The sequence below is a fragment of the Rhododendron vialii genome, chromosome 11a, assembly GCF_030253575.1.
Source record: "Rhododendron vialii isolate Sample 1 chromosome 11a, ASM3025357v1".
NCBI classification, from domain to species: Eukaryota; Viridiplantae; Streptophyta; class Magnoliopsida; order Ericales; family Ericaceae; genus Rhododendron; species Rhododendron vialii.
The window spans coordinates 30,735,928-30,756,376 of record NC_080567.1 but is presented as its reverse complement, the minus strand read 5'-3'; the positions used below and the strand labels follow the sequence as shown (position 1 = coordinate 30,756,376).

The window sequence follows — 20,449 nt, the reverse complement described above, 5'->3', positions numbered from 1 at the left end:
AACCCTTAAGACCCCTAAGGATTTGGCTATGAACCCATACTTGTGTGATAACCCAATATTCACCTAAAAAATTAAAAATATGACTATTGAAAAAAAATTCTTGAAATACTGACACCGCGGTTAGATCCAAAACATTTTTTTCCTAGTCTACAGTAAAGTTTAGAAAAAAATTCTGAGAACGAAGTTTGGACAGCGTAACCTTTCAGGAATTGCACGCATTTAGACTGTCAACCAGATATTTTTCTAAGGCTTGGCAATGTCGGCAGATATTTCCCAAATGAGATCGGCTCTTCAAAAAAAAAATGCTATGAATGTAGTAATATTATTCACGTAGACAAATTCAGTTGGGTAGTTATATAAATTAAGGAATTAACATTAAGCGAGCCGCTACTAACTCATGACTTAAGATTTATAAAAATTACTCCCTCCGTCCCTAAATAAGTGTCCGGCGCGCAAAACTAGGCCTTCAAAAAGATGCATTTGTTTCATTAAAAAAATTAATTTTTTTTCACAAATCAATAGATAGCAATGAGTTCTATTAGATTATGAAAAAAAATTAAATTTTTTAATAAAAAATATGCATGTTTTGTAAAGCCTAGTTTTGCGCGTCGGACACTTATTTAGGGACGGAGGGAGTAGAGTATTTTTTGTGTATCTATCAATTTCTATTTTACAGATATCACCCCAACCCTATTAACAACATCGTGGCTCGGGAGTGAGGCACGAGTCCCAACGAGAAGGAAAGCCGTAAGGTTCAAAGAATATTTTGGAAAGAATCATATTAGATATACGTAGATTTATTAAGATTTGTTTTAGATTTTACTAGATATTATTATATAATATAAGATTATGTTTAGATATTATTAGATTATATAATATTATGATCTAGATTTGATTTGATTTGATTTCCTAGATATGACCTAGATTCTAGGTTCACTAGTATAAATAGCCTCACACCCATGCACACCAACTCACACGTCACTTCTTCATTCTTTTCTTCCTTGTTCTTGCATTTATTTAAAGAGAGGGAAAGTGAGGGACAGAAAGAGAGTCGGCCAAGAGAGAGAGAGAAGAGGAAAAATAAATAAATTCCAAGCACCACTACCTTGCCACCTTTCCACCACCACGCAAAACCACCATTCGATCTTTAAATTCCAAAATCTAAAAGTTGTTCTTTTCTTCCTTGTTCTTTTCATCAAATTCCAACCAAGGCGACGTCACTCCGTTTCAACCCGACGAATCTGTAACCCGCTACCGCCAAGAAGAACGGTAAAAACCTCCTATCTGCTCACCTAAGTATAATGTTGCTGTGCTATATGTTTAACTATTTATTTATTATTTTTATGATATCACATGATTAAATTGTTTAAGTTGAAAAGTTGAATTTATCGTTGTAATGCTTAATTAATTGCATGTTTGTTGATAAGTTGTGATGTTATAATTTCAATTGTTGTCGAAAATTGAAATGCATGAAATTAGTGATTTATTATTATCGCATGATTGTAGCAAGTTTTGAAAGAATAATGTGAACGCGAGAAAATGATACATGATTATGAGACACAAGAAAATGATATATGATTATGAGACACGAGAAACGAGAAACGAGAAGTGAAATACAAAAAGTAAAAATAAAATTAAATGTGAAAAGATTAATAATTGTCATGAGAATCCGATAGAATCTGAAAGAATGGTTAGCAGAATTATGACTCGGGTGTGTGTGTGAGCATGAGAATCCGATGAAATCTGAAAGATGGTTAACGGAATCATAGCTCGGGTGTGCGTGTGTGAGCATGAGAACCTGATGGAATCTGAAAGATGGTTAGCGGAATCATGGCTCAGGTGCGCATGTGTAAGCCTGAGAGCCTGATAGAATCTGAAAGATAGTTAGCGGAATCAATGTTTTTTGGTAGAAAAAATTAGTCTGGGAGCCCGATGGAGTCTGAAAGATGGTTAGTGGAACCAAGTGCTCAAGGAGATATAATGGAAAGTGAAATCAATACTTGAAAAATGATGACACGATTTACGATACGTTACGATAACTCTGAAAGGACACTGACACCTCTGTTTACCTTTGTGATGTGAAATTTTTGCGAAATGATAAACTGTTATATGCTATTTTTGTTAGTGTATGGGACATATCGGTAGGGTTAGCTACTGAGCTTAAAAGCTCATGGTGCTATTTTTGTGGCTCTGGCATTTTATGCCAGACCTAGGTGACAAACAGAGTTTACCAGCCAACTAGAGGAGTATGGTACTGCTAAGAGACTTGCCAATGAAGAAGAACGACGCAAGGAGTAGAATTTACCTTAGTGCCCTTCCTATCATATTTGTTAAATGTACTTTGAAATTAAGGAGAATTTAGTTTGTACTGAATTTATATTTAATAAATGTTGAAAATTTATTAAATTAATATTTCCAAAATTCGGGGCGTTACAGATGTGACAACTTTTGATTTTTCAAATTTGATTATGCCATTGGAGATAGCCTTACCAATCACTCCTAAGTTTGACTATGAAGCCTTGATATCTATTCACAAAGGGGGCGGATAAATTAGATAAAATGGGCGCTAACCAAGGAAGATCATATGGTATCGATAATGACCCCTCCAAATGAAGTGAAGGATCTCTTCACAACAAATTTGGCGGGGATTTTCTATGAGTGGCTCTAGTTGTCTGCTTCTTCTTTTCCATTCGAGGTTTATTGTCACCGACTTCCAACTCATCATCTATAGTGGAAATGAGGGGCCTGTGGTGTTTAGGGTGGCTGTGACTAAAAAACGGACATTGTCCTAAGTCTGAAAATGTGATCTAAGCCGTTTACTATATATGTAGAGCTTGACGCTGACAACAAACCCTGTAAAAATTAGGTCGATCGAATATAGTTAACTTAGCGAACTTAGCTATGTTTGGGGTGATTTTCAAATCAGATTTTAGACTTTAAAAATCATATTAGAAGCTAATTTTTTGCAGTAAACAATACCAATTTTTACTTTAGCTTAATTGTAATCTCACAGCTAGTAAACAAGTGTATCTCTTCTACTAAAATCTAAAACCTATGATCTGCAACAGAATTTGAAGCTATTATCCATTCAAAAAGATTTATAGCCACAACTATAGTACGTTAATTAACACTCTAAAAAAAGGTAATTTTGGGAAATACTCTGCACCACCGATGCATTTAATGATTGGGACCCACATTGTCAGGACTAATATTCAAAATACCAGCTAGCCAGCCCCTATAAATAAATGGACCACCACCCCTTCCTAGAAATGTGTCTTGTAACCCATGAAGCACAAAAAAAAAAAGTCTCAGGTAGTGATCAGTCTTTTCTTGTTTAATTCCTCTGTAATTTGTTGCAAGCTTCATGTATACAGTCGTAGTGTCGTACAGGATGTTTCACCGGGGAAGAGGCAATGCAATTTTCACGGTGGCTGCCGCAGCGGCATTGGTGTTGTGCGCAGTGGCACTGTTCAACGGTGAGACGGCTGAAGCAGCTAGCTTCATAGTGGGAAATGCCAAGGGTTGGGCCTTTGATGTGAACGACTGGCCCAATGGCAAGAGCTTCAAAGCCGAAGACACCCTTGGTAAGTAACGATAATTATCTCCCGTGGCTGTCACTTTTATACGAGTAATCGAATTTTTAAGGACATAGTATTCGTAAAGAAATACTAAGATGTTCGCAAAATGTACCCGAACTAGATTCGTTCTGGAAGTGGCCCAAAGTACTCAAAATCGTACCTACATTATTTATGGTAGTTTTCAGGATAGTTTTCTATGAATGTGTATAGAAAACCTAGTACGATATAGTAATAATCGACAAGTCATGAATTATTTCTAAAAGGTAACGTGGAAAAAAAAAAAGAAAGAAATTTAGTAACGTCACTTGTAATCTAATCTAGAAAAATATTTTCGTATACGTGTTATTTTTGTCGCATCATTCTGGATGAGTGTTTAGTTAGAATTTGTTAAGCCATGCCGTTGGGTGTTGGAAATGGAATAACAACTTAAAAGCGTGTGTTTCTTAATTCGTGTTTTAAAATTGTTTGTATTGTAGTGTTCAATTACAACCCGAAGCTTCACAACGTGGTGGTCGTGAAGGAGAGTAGCGACTTCATCAATTGCAAGGTCCCGGCCGGTGCCACAGTATTTACCTCAGGAAAGGATCATGTAGCGCTTGTCCGGGGACACAACTTGTTCATTTGCGGCAGGCCTGGGCATTGTGAATTTGGGTTCATGAATATTAATGTTACTGCAGCGTAGCCGGCCCGATCGAGAAAGAGATGCGTGTTGGAGTTTATTTATGTGGCTCACATGCCATATCAATCATATTTATATTTTATAGTATTTATGTTCATAACTAAAATATGGGTATTAGATTTAAATAAAATATTACCTAAATTATTAGTGACTATTCATGAAAATGTTTGGTGACTATTTGTGAATAAATATGGTGGCTATTCAGGAATGGGTTTAGTAACCGTTCATATGTAAGGTTGGAACTATTAATGAATATGTGTCTTATTACTTCTTTGATGGAATGAAGTATGAAGGGTTGTGTCCATTGAAAAAGGGTCCCGATCTATCTAATATAGGTCTGTGATTGCCATCAAGTTACATGTGTGAAGAAAATTTATATAGATTAGATTGGAAATCCTACCCATTGCTCTCCAAAATCAATTAGTGGGAGTTTTGTTGAGTGAAACATAAAATCAATTAGTGGGAGTTTTGTTGAGTGAAACATATTGGTTCAAGAACAAAACGATTTCTAGATTTCTTAAGACTTAAACACCATAGCAGAAAGTAAGTAATTTTTCTGCTATGTATTTATTTTGATTCTCCCACATAGGTTTTTTAACGCGGGCTAGTACAAATAAGATGCAACAAGGAAATAAAAAAATTTGTAACCAATATGCAAGTGATCTTAATTGCCCATGACATTTGCACCGGTATGTTTTTTTGAAGGGTTTACTACAATTAGTGGCGGACTTAGGAATTTGACATAGTGGCCAGCGGGGGTACCAATTTTTTTTGTAACCATAATAGACAAGTTACAGTTAAGCACATTAACTCCAAAATAATTTTAACATTCATGATAAATTAACAATTTTAAAGTATATATGTACTATTTTAATAATTAGATACTTGGGCAAACTTGCGCACCTTGACTAAATGCATTAAAACAATATTATCACATGTTCATTATCTATTTTTCTATTATTAACTCTACTATTACAGTTTTGGGGATAAAAAGTACACAAATGCAATGTGGGGTAGATTCGAACCCACGAATAATATAAAAAATTAGATACGCACTACTTTTTTCTACTAACCCACCACCTCTTGTTTAGAAGGAAAGCACTTTACCACTGCACCAACAGACAACTACTAACATGCATTCAACATAAATATAATATAATATATATATATATATATATATATAAAATTGAAAAAAAACATTAAAAGGGCGTGGGGGCACGTGACCCCACGTGCCCTATGGTGGGTCCGCCCCTGACTACAGTGTTCAACCACATGGTTAAAGAAGGTATAATATTAGTCACATTTCAACCGATATCTTACAACAGTATTTATAAGTGAAATGAAAGTAAAAAAGAAAAACGATGCGATCTTGTGTCTTGTACAAGTAAGTCTCCACATATTTAATTTGTTACTTTTCCGCTTAACATGCTTCCCCGGTGAATCACCCAATTGTTGTAGGAGGGACTTGCAGTCAAGAATTAGATTGAAAAGGTCATGGTTGCTCGTAACAATAGTAAGAAGATTGATAACATTTGAAGCATAGATCAGTACGTACGTTTCTACTTCAATCATTGTAGTATTTCACTGCAGAAGGACCTGAGCCCGTGAAGAAGGGTCCAAATTTCTGCTGCAAGGATAGAAATTGACCCATTTCTATTCAGGCAGTCTGAACCTCAGTTTCTAGTGCATGTACTGCCACTGCCATCAACATTTAATTTGTGGTTGCCTTTACTTTGCAACTTTTTAGCCGTTACCTAGCAACTTAATTGTCGTTACCCAACAAGACAAGTCTCGATTGAGTTCGGGTTGGTTATATTGGGTAGGTTAGAAAAGTTGAACTACGAACCATTCTAAATTCATTGGCAAGCTTACAAATGGGCCAACTCACAATACAAATTGAATAAACTGAATCTTTGGCTCGATTCGACCCAACTCCAATTGATAGTTGTAAAATTGATCTTAATTTGCCTTTTGTTGGTTTATTTTCAAATGTGAAAAACAATAGTAACGCATAATACAAATCAACCACTAGTATTCTTCATGTGCTCGTTATTCTCAATTCGTTTTTTTCAGGTGCTAGGTACTTTACTTCAATATGTGCTCGTTTAGTTACTTTTGCGGTTTTCTTGGGAGTAAGGTTTTTTTTCTTTTGTTTTGTGTTGGCCGTCTTCCTATAAGGTTTGTGTTTTTTGTACTTCATCCTTATCATCGATGAATTTCTTACTCCTCCTAAAAAAAAAAAACCACATGATTATTACCTCATCATATAAACTTCATGACATAAGGCAGGCAACAATTGAAATTATTTCCAAGCATAGTGCTTCCAAGAATCCAATGCTCCAACAGCAAAACCAAGTGGTCAGAGCCAATGAAATAGCACCACGTGTCCTTTGCAATCATCACATTGCTTTAACCATGTAAAGTCACAATCTCACTATCATTGTACACTGAGGGGAAAAGTTTCAAATTTTAGCAAAAAGAGAGAAATAGAAAGTAGTGCTTCCTACATGCGATTTTGCAGCTTTCATTTACACTACATGCAAATGGTTGACTTGCATCAAAGCAATGACAAAAAGGATTAGTATATTCTTATAGATAGACTTGTCAATTTCAACAAAGTCTTGCACCAGCAAAATATGCACTTTAAACTAGCAACTTCGTGCTTATAAAAATAAAAAAAAACAAAAAAAAACTAGCAAATATCGTGTGCTAAACAAAAGTTGGGTATTCGGGTTGACCTAGTGGTTAATGTCCGTGACTTAGGGGCTTACGATTTGGAGTTTTGCTCCGACTTTAATTTGGTTCCCTACAATGGGACAAGACTCCCGCGATTAGTTGAAGTGAGCGTAAACTGATCCGGACATCAGAGCTATCAAAGAAAAGTTGGGTATTCTTTTTTTTTTGGTCAAACGGAAAAAAAAAATGTTGGGTATCAGCTGACAGTAATTCTGTATGTAAAGATCTATGGCTTGGTCAATTTGAGCACATATTGTGAAGTTTGGAAGAGTAACGGGATATATTGGCAGAATTTTTGTAAAAAATCTTCAATACGGGCACGACTACAACTAAGTCTGTCAATAGATCGTATCCGGTCATCATGGACATGACTGCGACCATCATCATGTGTGGCTCGTATATAATTTTAGGAATGCCACAAGTCGCCAAATTAATTGTTTCATTAATTAGCATCACTTGCAGAGACTATTAACTACAGCAATACACACACTGATCACATACACATACATAATTAGGGATTGGAATATAGTGCAGAGAAATAATCCTGCGAGCGTCAAATGTGTTAGCTAGCTACTTACCAAGTAGTGTAATGTTAGCCCTGATCCAATGAGGGTGATGGCCGGGCATATGCACATAATCTGTTGAGAAGAGAAATATTAAGAGTCAATTTGATCATGATTTCTGGACCAAAAAAAAAATGAATAATTTCATCATGATTTCTCTGGAACTCCAAGGAATTTATTTGAGGATCGATCGCTCCACTAGGTTCCCCACAAACCCACCCCCCCCCCCGGAAATTAAGCTCTTTTACAGAGCTAGTTTGACATGCTAGCCACCTCCAAAGATCATATCTGGTGCTAACCAGTAACCACATACACACACATGTGAGGGAGGTGGACAGAATGCCAAAATGGCTCTGCACTAAAGCCCCTGATGAAACCATATTTGGATTGAAGAGAAGAGAGAGAGAGAGAGAGAGAGAGAGAGAGAGAGATGGGTAATACAAATGGATTGAAGAGGAGAGAGAGGGAGAGGGAGTTTTGGAAATGACTTTGTAGTGAAAGTGGCTTTTATGTAAAGAAAGAGGGTGCATGAGCGTGCATGGTGTTTGTACGACCAGTAGGGAATGCCATATTTGGTGGGCGTACAGCTTTTTACTCATTAGCTCGTCCGTAGATTCCAAATCAAAGTAGATAACTAAAAAGTCACGTCATGCGTAGGCGCAAGTGCGAAAGCGCAAGCGTTAAACCATAGTTCTGAATACCGTTTCGGACAGGATACCGGTTTTCCTACTGGTACGGTACGTACCGGTACCGGTCAGGTACCGGGTACCGTTTCGGATTTACCGCAACTACAATATATATAATAATTATATATAATTATAATTCAAAAAAATCCCCCATATCATACAATTCATCATAAAATATCTCTACTAGAGATTCTCTAGTCCCACATTACTTAGTTACAAAACTCTTTTCCACTTTAAATGACTTTGCACACTAGTGATCTTGTGAATGAGAACCCAATAAGAGGTCTCGCGCGCTCGGGAAAATGTGCCGTGGCCGAAGGCAATTTGGAAAAATTGATTCGGAAACCAATTAACCGGGTGCGCTTCACGGGTTATTCGTGCGCAGGGGGGGTGCAAATCCGGGATTTAAGCCTCGCGCACGTACTATGGTTAAGCCCACGTTTTGCTAAAATTCTGAAACCGGCAACTTTTTTTATTTTTTTCTTAAGTTTATTTTTTTCTTAAGTCCAAAGAACCAAAAAAAAAGAACAAAAAACATTTTTTTTAAGCGTCCAGAAAAAAAAAACCTCTGCAAAATTTCGTCCGGAATTGCCGGTAACCGTTTTCCGGCCGGTATTTCCCGAAACGGCCGGTACCGACCGGTACCGACCGGTATTTGGTCCGGAACGGTATTGGGGTGTTAGGGTACCGGTTTTCTTCAAAACCGGTACGTACCGGCCGGTACGGAACGGGATTAATAACTATGCGTTAAACTGTTTTTCAAAAATCTCTTAAACAATTAAAATTCGTGAGTGCGAGAATTGAGAACGCGAACGAATGCCATTTTGAAGGATTATGTAACAAAGAAAAAGAACAAAAAGGTGCAAAAAAAAAACTGCACATAACAACGAAATGGATGGCTCTCATTCAAATTAGGATCATGCGTGCATGCATGCACATTTTTTTTTTATGCACAAAATTATAGTTTCTTAATTCTCTTCTTGGGTTAATTTCACTTTCTATCCATTAAATACAATGGTCTGGATTTTAAAAAACTCTTTTCTAGAAGAGTTCTTTTAAAAAATTCGGATCGTCCAAAATACTTTTAGATGATGAGAGGAGCGGTGAATGAGAATGGTGGGGTAGACTTTTTGATCGACTATGCCCTCACTTTGCATGTAAAGACATAACGGTCACTTAGGTGCCACCATGAAAAGCAGGATATTCTGCACTAATTATTCCCTGCGGTTAGGGTACAAGGTAAAAAACTTGGGGGGGGGGGGCTCATGTGATCCCCTTGAAAGTACTTCATGCTCTCGATCCCTTTTGACTTGCTGCAAAAGTGGGTTGCAAAATGGGCTAGCTGTTCTTGTCTCCCACTCAGTTTGTCAACTCTCTTTTCACTTCAAACCTTTTAACTAGCTAGTAGGAGTAAGTGATTTAGGGGTACGTTTTAGCTATTTTTGTTTAGTTTTTTGTAACCTGAGAAAAGGAGAGTATCGTTCCAGAATGTTCATGTATAACTATACTGTTAATCTAAGTTTGTTTGATGGAACTAAACTTGAGACACAAATTTGTTAAACTTCGATCTACAATTGTTTGCGTAGGGGATGCAGTACTGTTTTCCGCACTCGGATTGTGAGAATCTTGTGTTGTCAGCCAGCTTTGAGAAGCAAGTATAACTATATCGCTTTAGAAGCAAATTTTGACTAATTTTCGGGGGCTCTAATCGTATAAGCCTATGTAAAAGTGAGGCCTTGGTTTAGAATTTTAAGGGCCCAATTCGAAATGAAGTATCACTAAAAATGACTAAACTGAGATAATTATGTATATTGACTAAACTGAGAGAAGTTTCACCATAAAAACTGAAAAAGCCTATTGATGTGTTCACTCGCTTGACCAAGTTAAGGTTGCTAACGACCTATCTACGGTCAACCATGTCACATGAGAGATTGAATGAACTCAATGAAGTGGTTGTTCTCTGTTAAAAAGCTATGAGGAAAAACTTGATTATGTATGCACGTTTAATTAGTACATTTCCAGTTAAAAGTGCGAGAAGCGTAATGTTAAAATGATAATTTTGGTTGTTTAATTATTATGCTCTTAAATGCTTGTAAAGATTTTAGGACTTTATTAGAAAAGTTCAATTTAGGTCCCGTAAATTTCAAAACCGACCCTCTCTCTCTACCATTCTTTATTCTTTGATTGTTCATTTTGCCTCCTTTTCTCTCCCCCTATGATTTCTTTTACCCATATACGGCAGTAGAGGGGCCACATGGCCAATTTTGGAGCTTTCCCTTTTCACAACGGTTTCTAGTAACCCATAGTTAAAATCCACTTTTGATTGTTCTTTTATAGATATGCATATGTATTGACTTGTATCTGCACGGAGCTTCTTAAACTATGTTGATCTTCGATTTTCCCTTTTCGGCCACCGACAACCATGGTGAGGATGGCCGTAGTGGTGGATCTTGGCAAGTGTTCACTAGAGTCAATGAATTTTGATCGAAGAGTGATCGAAGGCTTTAGAGAAGAAGAAGAAGAAGAGACCGTTCCATTCTCTCTCACTTTGGCCAATCATCTTTCTAAGAAGGCTAATTTTGGTATTTTGAAAATGTTAATATAAATCACATAGACTGTATATTATGACCGGCATGGTTGACTAACGGAAGGGGGCCAGTTGAAATGTGAATATAGATCTCAGGGTGTGGACAGTTACTTGCCAAAGGTGCAAGAGGAATTTGTACAGTACAAGAGATGAAACCTCGGGGTTTGGGTTTTCAAACATTGGCCCAACTAAAAAACAAGAGGAAAATTTCTGGCCGGTCCTTTTTTTTATGGAGTTCCGTGCAAATTCTTTTTTTAGAGTTATATGGTTTAGATCCTTTCTAAATATGCTTTTATTATTTTGCTATTGTCACTATTTACATCCTCAGAATTTACACTCTCAAGAATTTACACCCTTCCAAATTCACACTCCCTAAATTCACAACATTTTGCAGGATTCACATTCATTTGCAGAATTTACACCTCCAAAATTTACACCAATTTGCAGAATTCTGAGGGTGGATTCTTATATATGTATTCATGGTCTGAATTCTCAAATGTGTGTGAATTCTCGGGTATGAATGCTTCAAAGTTAGATTAAAGTTTATTCACATTTCAATGCAACTTTTCGACTATTTTTTCCATTTTTTTAGATATTGGGAACTACTCCAAATACTGCTCATTATTCCCAAACAATGGGTTCAAAACCAGTGGTTTTCCCAATCCATTAATCTTTTAGATCTGGGAGCAGATGAACCCCCACCAAAAACGAAGTCTCTCCCTCTCTCATATTTACAGGTTTACACAACTGCGTTTCATCGACCCACTCTCTTATTTCATCACCCCTTTCCTCTCTATAAATCTTATTTCAACACCCCTTTCTCAGTCACGAGCCAACGCTTCAGCGACTGACACCAGTTTTTGCAGATTCAAACTCACCACCATGTTATCAAAGAGCCGGGTGTCCTTGTCTATGTTCTCCTCCGGCACATCCACGACGTACGACTTGAGGACAACGGTTCAGATCTGCCTGTCGCGCTTCACCTCACGCACCGTCGTCAACAACTTGTAGTTCCTCAGCCGATGCTTGCCCCCGTGATGCTAAACCCGATCATGCACCGGTCGTCGTCAAGCACATCGGCCATGAAGGTTGAAGGCGGGACTATGATGGGGTATTTTCGGTAGTTTACTTAAAACGGGGTCTATGCGGGACAGGTATGACGCGCATGGGACCTAAACGGCTAGCGAATGATGAAAAAGGGCCAGCTTGGAAGAACTCAAAAAAAAAAAAAAAACACAAACAAACAAACAAACTTAGATGTGGGCTCTCCAGACATCTAAGGCCCCAAAGCTGATATGGCCCGTTTTGGGTGGGTTCCTCATGACTTGCAGATCCTAAAAAAGTATTGTCAGGAACTTTTCGGACCGTCCAAAACACGTTGAGATTGGCGACGGGGACCAAGTGTGTGGTACTTGCCTGGCACCCAAAAACTTCTCCCGTCATAGTAGTACTCCCTCCGTTCCAATTTAATTGTCACTTTTGGGAGTTCGTTCCACTTTTCAATTGATTATATCTTGTAATTTATAATGTCTTAGGTGATTTTGAAAACATTGTATTATAGAACAAATCGAGATCTATCAAACAAGATCCATATTGGATATAAAATTCATTACCAATTTAAAGATATAACTAATTTTATCCGATTAGAATAGAACTGGGACAAATAAATTGGGACAGAAGTAGTATTTTCGAAACTCATTTTCCTTCTAGACCAAGTGAAATTGTACCACCTTCAATAGTCACATACAAATTTTCATATTGAAGAATTTTCCACTATGCCTAAAGGCAGAAGTTATCTATTTATCGAACACACAAGCATTCTTCTTACGTGGAAAATAAGATAAATGATGTTCATATACACTTTAAGAGTCTTTTCTTTGCTTATTTCCTTTGTCTTTAGCACTCTTCGGAAAATAAGTTCCAGAGTACATCCGGAAAAGTCCAGAAAATAGACGTTGAGGCGCAACTCTGAATTTGCTCCGGCTCCTTGACCTCCATCATTAGGCGGTGACTTCGTCTCCCACCGTCCCCATTCCCCACCCATCCATATCCCTTAGAGCTAGGCTAGCGTTGGATTTGCTATGTAAGACAAAAAGAAAATTAAGATTCGAGTCATGGATTTTCATTATTGGATTATTTGTACTGGTGGAGATTTAAGTTTTGTAACAAAATGCAGATGCACTTTGTCTGCCAGGTTTAATACCTAAGGCCGTGTTTGGCAATGAAATTCCTAGTTCTAATCTAAACCAATTTGATTATTTAATTAGTACATTTGTTAGGCGCTCAAAATATTTACGCCGTCCTAAACTAGGTGGGCTTACAACTATACTTATACTAGTAATTTCCTATCAACCCTGTCATATGGCTACAGCATTAAAAATAAATAAATTTTGAACAGCGAAGAAGAATTTTATAAATAGAAGAGGAAAGGATAGTATAGATAAAAGGCTATGAAAAAGCATCACAATGCAAAGACAACATCCCAACTATATTGGCACATTGCCCCGCGACAATCATCTGCATCTTAGCCCGCAAGTTGATAAGGGGTCAACTTGAAAGATCCAGCAGCCCACAAAACAAATCAGGGTCAACACATATCAAACCCAATAAAACCTAACTGACAAATATAAAGTTGTCGAAACATTTTATCAATCACAGTAATGGATTCTCCAAACTTGAAGAGCAGCTCTTGATTCCAGCAAGTAGTACCATTGTCAAGCTCCAAATATGTTCCAGCAAATGTTAACATTGTCAAGCTACAAACATGCGAGCAAGGAAGCCCGAATTGAAGTGCAGTAGCAAAACAGCTTCCGAAACTTGAGATAGTAGCGGTTGATCGGTTTCAGCAGAATAGTGCACCATGAAAGACTTCAGCATCATGTCCTCATATAGAGATAAGGAAAAAATAGCACAGACTATAGCAATCAAAGAAATGGTTCACGCCATGAAATTACAGATAGATAGCCAGAAGTCACCAAGCATCAAAGGCACCTTTCAGAATTTCCCAATATTGTTTTTTTGTTTTTTAATCTTTTCTAGAACAATGATGTTTGAGACACCATGGTTCAAAATGGTTTTACGTACCCATCACAATTTCTCTCGGTTGCTTTTTTGTTTTCAACAACATTTTTGGAAACAAAATCTAGAACACAGATATAGACATACATATGATCGGACATATATGCATCCCGGCATAATCTTTCATACATCGTAAAAAAAAAAAAACCTTCTCCAGGTACTGATGGGATACCAACCAATTGTGGGGCCCATTTTTTGGGCTCCACAGCAAAAGAATTTAATCGTTGATTATTTTTAAAATATTATTCCGAGTGTTCCTGTGATATTTCAAATATTCAGCCTATAAGCGCTTGATCCCACGTGTTTTTTTTTTTGTTTGAATTAATTTGATCCCACGTCCACTTTTTGTTTCAGAATTTATGATGATTTTCTGATTGAAACATTTGAGTATAGATCATGTACTTACATTTATCATTTATCCAATCAATCATTATATAATTACAAGTATTTACACAAATTCACTCACATTCACATTGGGACCCACACACACTACACTTGTGTGGGACCCACCAAAAAATATGAGTATTTGTGTAAAATGTTTGTGTATGTATGTATGATTATAAAATTATTGTTATCCAATTTACCTGAAATTTAACCAGCAATGCTACACATACAGCAAAAGTGCAAAGATTTTGTGCACGGATTTTTTGTGGGACCCACTACGGGTCCCATACAAATAATCCGAGTTGTTCATTAAATGTAAAACATTTTTTCAAGAGCCCTCGCAAAAAATCAGCTCAATCCGATAGTCATAGGTGCTCGATTCAATCATTTAACTTTTCATTCGAATTTTAGGATAATGAAAAGTTAGATGATTGAATCGAGCACTTATAGGTGTTGGATTGAGCTGATTTTTTGCAGAGGCCCTTGAAAAAATGTTTTACATTTAATGAACGGCTTGAATTATTTGTATGGAACCCGTAGTGGGCCCCACAAAAAATCTGTGCACAAAATCTGTGCACTTTTACTGTATGTGTAACATTTCTGAAATGTAACAGACACACTCAAAAAAATATGTATAAAATAATCAACGGGTTAGATTGTTTGCGGTAAACCCATAGTAGGTCCCACAATCGGTTGGTACTCAATCGGTTCTCGCTTCTCGGTCCCCGTAGTGTTTTCGGGAGGAAGAAGAAGAGAAAAAGCAGTGTCCATCTGCCCAACTTTCTCCGCCCCACACCCCCCCCCCCCCCTCTCTCTCTCTCTCTCATCATTCGAACAGACAGACACACAACAGTCACAACAGCAGAGCAATGCTACGGTGATACTGCTATAAACTGCATGCGATCACAAATTCGATCAAGCACCAAAACCGTCGCGATGCTTTTCAGACGACCACCCAAACCAGGAGAAAACCCCGTTGACTCCGCCTCCTCCTTGTCCTCTCCTTCTCCGATGCCATCCCCATCCTCCTGTCTCTTCCTCTCCAACCCCTGTTGCTCTCTCCGCCCCTCCTCCATCCTCATCCCCGTCTTCCAACTCCACTTCCCAACAAACACCCAAATCCAAAATCACTCTCAAAACCCCAATCCAATCACCGACCTGGATAAGAAGTCGTTCATGGTGGCCACGGGGGAGCTGTTCCTGGGAATCGCGTCTTGGTTCGTGAAACCCAGAGTTAGAAATGGGCGTGGAGTTGTTGAGAGGGAGAAGTATTTTTGGCGGGGGAGGAAGGAGGGGATTTTGGCGGTGGTTGAGGATGATAAGGATGTGGTTTGGGAGAGGAGAGAGAAGGACGTGGAGGCGGAGGAGGAGAGAAGGCGGAGGAAGGCGGTGACGACGAGTCCGGGGTTTAGCTTCGCTGCGGCTGGGCTTTTGTTTCCGTACTATCTGGGGGTTGCGCAGTTGCTTCTTGACAAGGGTTACATTAAGGTCGGCAATACTTAGGCTTTTTTTCTTTCTTTCCGTTCCTTCATTTTTTTTTTTTTGATGATAAGTCAGAGTCCAAGCCAACTTACGTGACAAATCCTGGAACCAATTTCACCGTCCACTATCGCGGACTTGGGTGTTAATAGATAGCAAATCCTAAGTTCGCCAACCCCTTGGGGTTTTTTTTCCCTCTTTCTTTACGTTGCTCAGTTTATTTGAATAATTGTTGTGGTTAAAATGCAGTTGGGGTTTGCTTTCCAAAAAGGAAAAGAAAAAAAAGCAAATTGGGACTTGGGGGAGTGTTTGGAGAAGATACGGAGTATATGTGATGGGTTTTTTCTTTTAAGGTAGTGTTTGTTTGGCTGAAATGTTTTCGGGATGCATTGAAATGGGCATTATTTGGCCTTCCAATGGAATGCCAATGCCATCCACCTGATTCGCCAGACGTCCGAATGATATTCAAAGGCAATGGTTATTAAGTCTAGCTTTCATTCCAGTGAACCAACGTTATGTTAACTACTTGATTTTTACTAAGGGCAACAGAATCAGAGTACTGTTACCCCGTATTGGATGCTTAGGATTTAAGTTACAACTTTGTTCTTCATAGATGGAAAATTGGAAATGCCTTCTGTTTTGAAACAGGACACAACACCATTGGCTGGTTCGTCTGCTGGCGCTATTGTGTGTGCTGTAATCGCCTCTGGAGCTAGTATGCAAGAGGCTTTGAAAGCTACCAAAATATTGGCTAAAGATTGCCGGCTGAGAGGAACTGCATTTCGGCTTGGGGTATGTTGCACTCTTTTTGTGGATAAGTAAACACCATTCTTGAGGGCAACTTCATGAAATGAGACGGTATAGATAACAAAGCATCGCATCTAGCGGCAAATGTGAAGAGTACTAGGATACACGTTTGAGCTTAACTGCTTAGTGCATAAATTGATTGCACTTGGTGCAAATTGATTGCTTTCCATGTTGTCTTGTACGGGGTTTTAGCACCCTGTTGCCATTGGGCTTTTATTTCCGAGCATTTAGGTGAGAGTATAATCCTTGTTATTGTAGGGATGGAATTTAGTAGCATGACTACAACTTGGGAGAGCTTTTCTCAAGAAGAATTATTTCGTTTGATACCCCCTCCATCCCCGTTTATTGTCCATTCTCACTCTTTTGGGCACCTCAAATAAGCATCTATACTCTTTAATTCATTTTTTGCTAGTGATTTTGAATACTTTGTACATAAGAGTAATTGAGATCATTGGATTGTTGAAGAAATTCTTGAACTTTTTTTCCCACAAAAGAAATTATTTTTTGATCTGATAAAAGGGCAGAATTGTCAAAAAAGGACAAACAAATGTGGACGGACTGGGTAACATTGAATTTTGAGATTGGCCAATATCAGCATAAACGTGGCATTTTCTAGTTGGTTACTAAGAGAGTGAAACCCTGTGGGTAGTTGGAACAAAGTGTTGTTTCTATATAAAAATTGAAGTATTTAACGTGCTCATTGTTTTTGTGTTTAGGCTGTTCTAAGAGACGTTCTAGACAAGTTTCTGCCAGATGATGTGCATACTCGATCCAATGGCAGGGTTCGTGGTGAGATTAATTTTCCCTCCCTTGCCTGTATTCATGGTTGACTAGTAATATAAAATGCTTTCTTTAAGTGATCAGAGTGGCTTACCCTAGTGAGTTGGCAATGTGTGTGCTATGCACAAAAATGGGAAATCAGTGTTGTAGAATTAAGTTTGAACTTGAAAACTATCCGATTCGCATGTGACCTTAAGGGTCCATTTGGAATGGAGGTGTGAAAAGAAAATAAGTGTTTTTGATATTTCACTATTTCTTGCCAAATCTCACCACTTTTGCTAGAAATGTTTTATGCACATATGATTTCTCACAACCCAAACAAGTGAGGTTTTCCCTTTTCCCTCCATTCCTTATCATTTGCCAACAAATCCCTCAAAGCAAACGGGCTGTAGAGTCCTCCGGTACGTGGCCTCACTTATTGATTGGCAGGATGATACTTGATCTATTTCTTTGTGTATGCGTATGTTTAGTGTTTTCAAAGTACCTGCGTATTTGGATTCGTATATTATAACAAACTTTATAAATTCTGGGCAGGACCAGTGATGAAGTGAAATGTTTTCCATAAACCATTTGCAAGAACTATCCTTCTTCCCCCCCTCACGTATGTGAAACTAGCCTTAATTACCGACAGAAGTGTGAGAGTTGAAACTATTGTTTTTTTGGTTCACAGTTGCTGTAACACAGATACTTTGGAGGCCTAGAGGCTTGCTGATTGATCAGTTTGAATCAAAAGAAGATTTTATTAATGCTTTGTTTACTTCATCCTTCATCCCAGGGTACCTTTTTCAAAGCTCTTTGTCCTCCCACAAAAGATTAGTTTATCTGATGAAGTTGAACTAAACTTGTAACTCAATGCAGATATCTTGCTCCAAGACCAGCTACAATGTTTCGGAATAAACTTTGCGTTGATGGGGCTTTGACATTGTTTATGCCACCCACGTCTGCAACTCAGACGGTATCTCTGAGTTTTATCTTGTGCAATGATTCTTTAGAGAAAATAACTTAAATACTTAATGAATGAGTTGCGAAGATGTCTTATGGTTGTTGATTAGCTGTAGAGATGAACCATATGTTGCATACCTTTCTTCTTGATGTCAGGTTCTAACCACTAGGTGTTTGCTTTGATGAAAAAGCTTATCTATGGGACCAATCGTTGTATTGAACTAGAGCGCTTCAGTCCTTCTATTACTATAACTTGAGCCTATCTCTTTCCACTCCCAACCATCAGGGAGATTGCTTTGCTGTTTTTATTTTTTTCGGTGGTGTGTTTGTGTAACCCAAATTGGAACTCTATCCGATGATCACTCCTACAAAAAGCTAGAATCCCTGTTTTCTTTCTGAACTGGTAATCTCTTCAGAGTCTGATGGGTTAAACAATTGCATATTCCTGGATGCTTAATTCAATTGTATTTTTCAGATTGAATATGCTGAACTGGTTAACTGCGGAGCATTTGAATTATGCTTCCCTTCGAACACTATTGTCTATTAGCCCGTAGACCGTGGTATTTTAATTATCCTAGGATTACTTTAGGAAACAGTTTAGTAGAGTCGTCTTACCTACAATTTGTTGTTTTAACTCTTTGAACTTTTGTTCTTGCAGTTGCGTTTTTTCTGTTTTATGGCACTGGTACCTTTTTCCCGAATTCCAAATGACAGAAAGAAAGAATAAGACAATGGATTTCTTGTGCATGTATTATAGTCCCTTCTTCTTTAGGTGGTGTATGATTGTTCATTATTTCTGCTTAATTTGCAGATTCGCGTTTGTGCATTTCCAGCCAGTCGATTGGGATATGAAGGGATTGGTATTAGTCCCGATTGCAACCCTGAAAATAGGGCTACTCCCAGAGAGGTAAACATATACCGCAGCTAATGAAAGTTACCTTTTTTTGAGTATAAACCATTGATAATTTTGCGGCTCCCGAAAAATTTCAGCTTTTCAATTGGGCACTAGAGCCAGCAGAGGATCATATTCTTGATAAGCTATTTGAGGATGGATATTCAGATGCAGCTGTCTGGGCCAAACAGAACCCAGTCGAGGAAATAGTGCAAGAGGATCAACCGCACATGGAGAACGATGCAGTTTCATAGCACAGTTCCTCTATAATTTCAATCTGGTTCGAATTGAAGAGAGAGACGTGTGAAGACACAAACCGTTCCACCCTTTTTGCATCCGAAAACATCGACATAGTATAATGTAAAATACAAATTCTGCTAGCCTTTTTTTAGCTTTTCTTAGCAGTCTAGTTGTAACAATGTTGGGGTGGTGTCGATAAACAAGAAGAAAAGCTTAGTGTAGAAGACCAAGTTCCTCGATATAAATTCATTTCAAGTTTAGCTTCTGTTGAAGAGTTCTCTCTCTCTCTCTCTCTCTCTCTCTCTCTCTCTGGGTTTCAAAATTACATTCTTCTCTGGTTGAACTCCTGCACTGATCACTTATTTGATTTAAACCCCTTCTTCCCTTTGAAAAGTTCCAAAATGTGGTTGAACTCTTACACTGATCACTGATTTAAACCCTTTCTTCCCCACGAAATATATTGGAGAGAAAGAGTCTGGGCTGTTTATGGAGAGAGAGAGAGATTGATTGCTGTTTTGGTTCAGTCCGAGAGAGAGAGAGAGAGAGTTGCTGTTTTGGTTCAGGAGAGAGAGATTGATTGCTGTTTTGGTTCAGTCCGAGAGAGAGAGAGAGAGAGAGAGAGAGAGAGAGAGAGAGAGAGATGCTGTTGAGAGAGAGAGAGAGAGAGAGAGAGAGAGTTGCTGTTTTGGTTCAGTCCCACATCGGGGAAGTGAAACAAGAAAAAGAGTTGAGTGATGTATAGAATGAATGGGCTGCTACTGTTTAAAGCATACCTTTCTCGGCCTTTTGGCTAAGATCAAGTGTAGTATCTGTTCTTATCAGTTTAATATCTGATACGTGGGCCATCGGCTCACATGATATTAAATTAATTTTTACAGGGGGAGAGAGTCCATCACAATAGCTTGCTATTGGGGCTTCTCGCGTGTCGCCTTGGTGTTGCACTATTGCTTTGGCCTGGCGCACCCCACCCAAATCTAGTTCAAATTTTTTTCTGGCTCTAGCATGTGAAGTTTGGCCC

At 38.2% G+C, this 20,449-nt stretch overlaps 2 protein-coding genes and 1 non-coding gene across 4 annotated transcripts; all 3 read left to right on the top strand.

The window, feature by feature from the left end:
• The first annotated feature begins 856 nt into the window (after window positions 1–856).
• On the top strand, window positions 857–4,530 carry LOC131308815 (basic blue protein-like). 2 transcript variants are annotated; one of them, XM_058335840.1, is made up of 3 exons: window positions 857–1,269; window positions 3,391–3,584; window positions 4,055–4,530. In XM_058335840.1, exons 2-3 carry the CDS (start codon window positions 3,392–3,394, stop codon window positions 4,258–4,260), a joined length of 399 nt encoding a protein of 132 aa, XP_058191823.1. In that variant the 5' UTR covers window positions 857–1,269; window position 3,391; the 3' UTR covers window positions 4,261–4,530. The 2 variants fall into 2 exon arrangements, with proteins under 2 accessions (XP_058191823.1, XP_058191824.1); XM_058335841.1 differs by lacking the exon at window positions 857–1,269 and having other exon boundaries at window positions 3,387–3,584.
• A 10,496-nt stretch (window positions 4,531–15,026) lies between these two features.
• Window positions 15,027–19,696, top strand: LOC131308814 (uncharacterized). Its single transcript, XM_058335839.1, has 7 exons — window positions 15,027–15,779; window positions 16,419–16,562; window positions 17,294–17,366; window positions 18,028–18,133; window positions 18,216–18,312; window positions 19,111–19,206; window positions 19,290–19,696. Exons 1-7 carry the CDS (start codon window positions 15,189–15,191, stop codon window positions 19,443–19,445), a joined length of 1,263 nt encoding a protein of 420 aa, XP_058191822.1. The 5' UTR covers window positions 15,027–15,188; the 3' UTR covers window positions 19,446–19,696.
• A 504-nt stretch (window positions 19,697–20,200) lies between these two features.
• On the top strand, window positions 20,201–20,399 carry LOC131308984 (U2 spliceosomal RNA). Its single transcript, XR_009194658.1, has one exon. It is a non-coding gene; the product is annotated as a U2 spliceosomal RNA (small nuclear RNA).
• The last annotated feature ends 50 nt before the right edge of the window (window positions 20,400–20,449 follow it).

What these genes read in the sequence shown, in the direction of transcription:
- LOC131308814 (XM_058335839.1), top strand. Translation starts at nt 15,189, where the DNA reads ATGCGATCACAAATTCGATCAAGCACCAAAACCGTCGCGATGCTTTTC. An exon ending in TTGACAAGGGTTACATTAAG is followed by an intron (nt 15,780 to 16,418) that starts GTCGGCAATACT and finishes GTTTTGAAACAG; the next exon opens with GACACAACACCATTGGCTGG. An exon ending in GAACTGCATTTCGGCTTGGG is followed by an intron (nt 16,563 to 17,293) that starts GTATGTTGCACT and finishes TTTTGTGTTTAG; the next exon opens with GCTGTTCTAAGAGACGTTCT.
- LOC131308815 (XM_058335840.1), top strand. Translation starts at nt 3,392, where the DNA reads ATGTTTCACCGGGGAAGAGGCAATGCAATTTTCACGGTGGCTGCCGCA. An exon ending in CAAAGCCGAAGACACCCTTG is followed by an intron (nt 3,585 to 4,054) that starts GTAAGTAACGAT and finishes TTTGTATTGTAG; the next exon opens with TGTTCAATTACAACCCGAAG.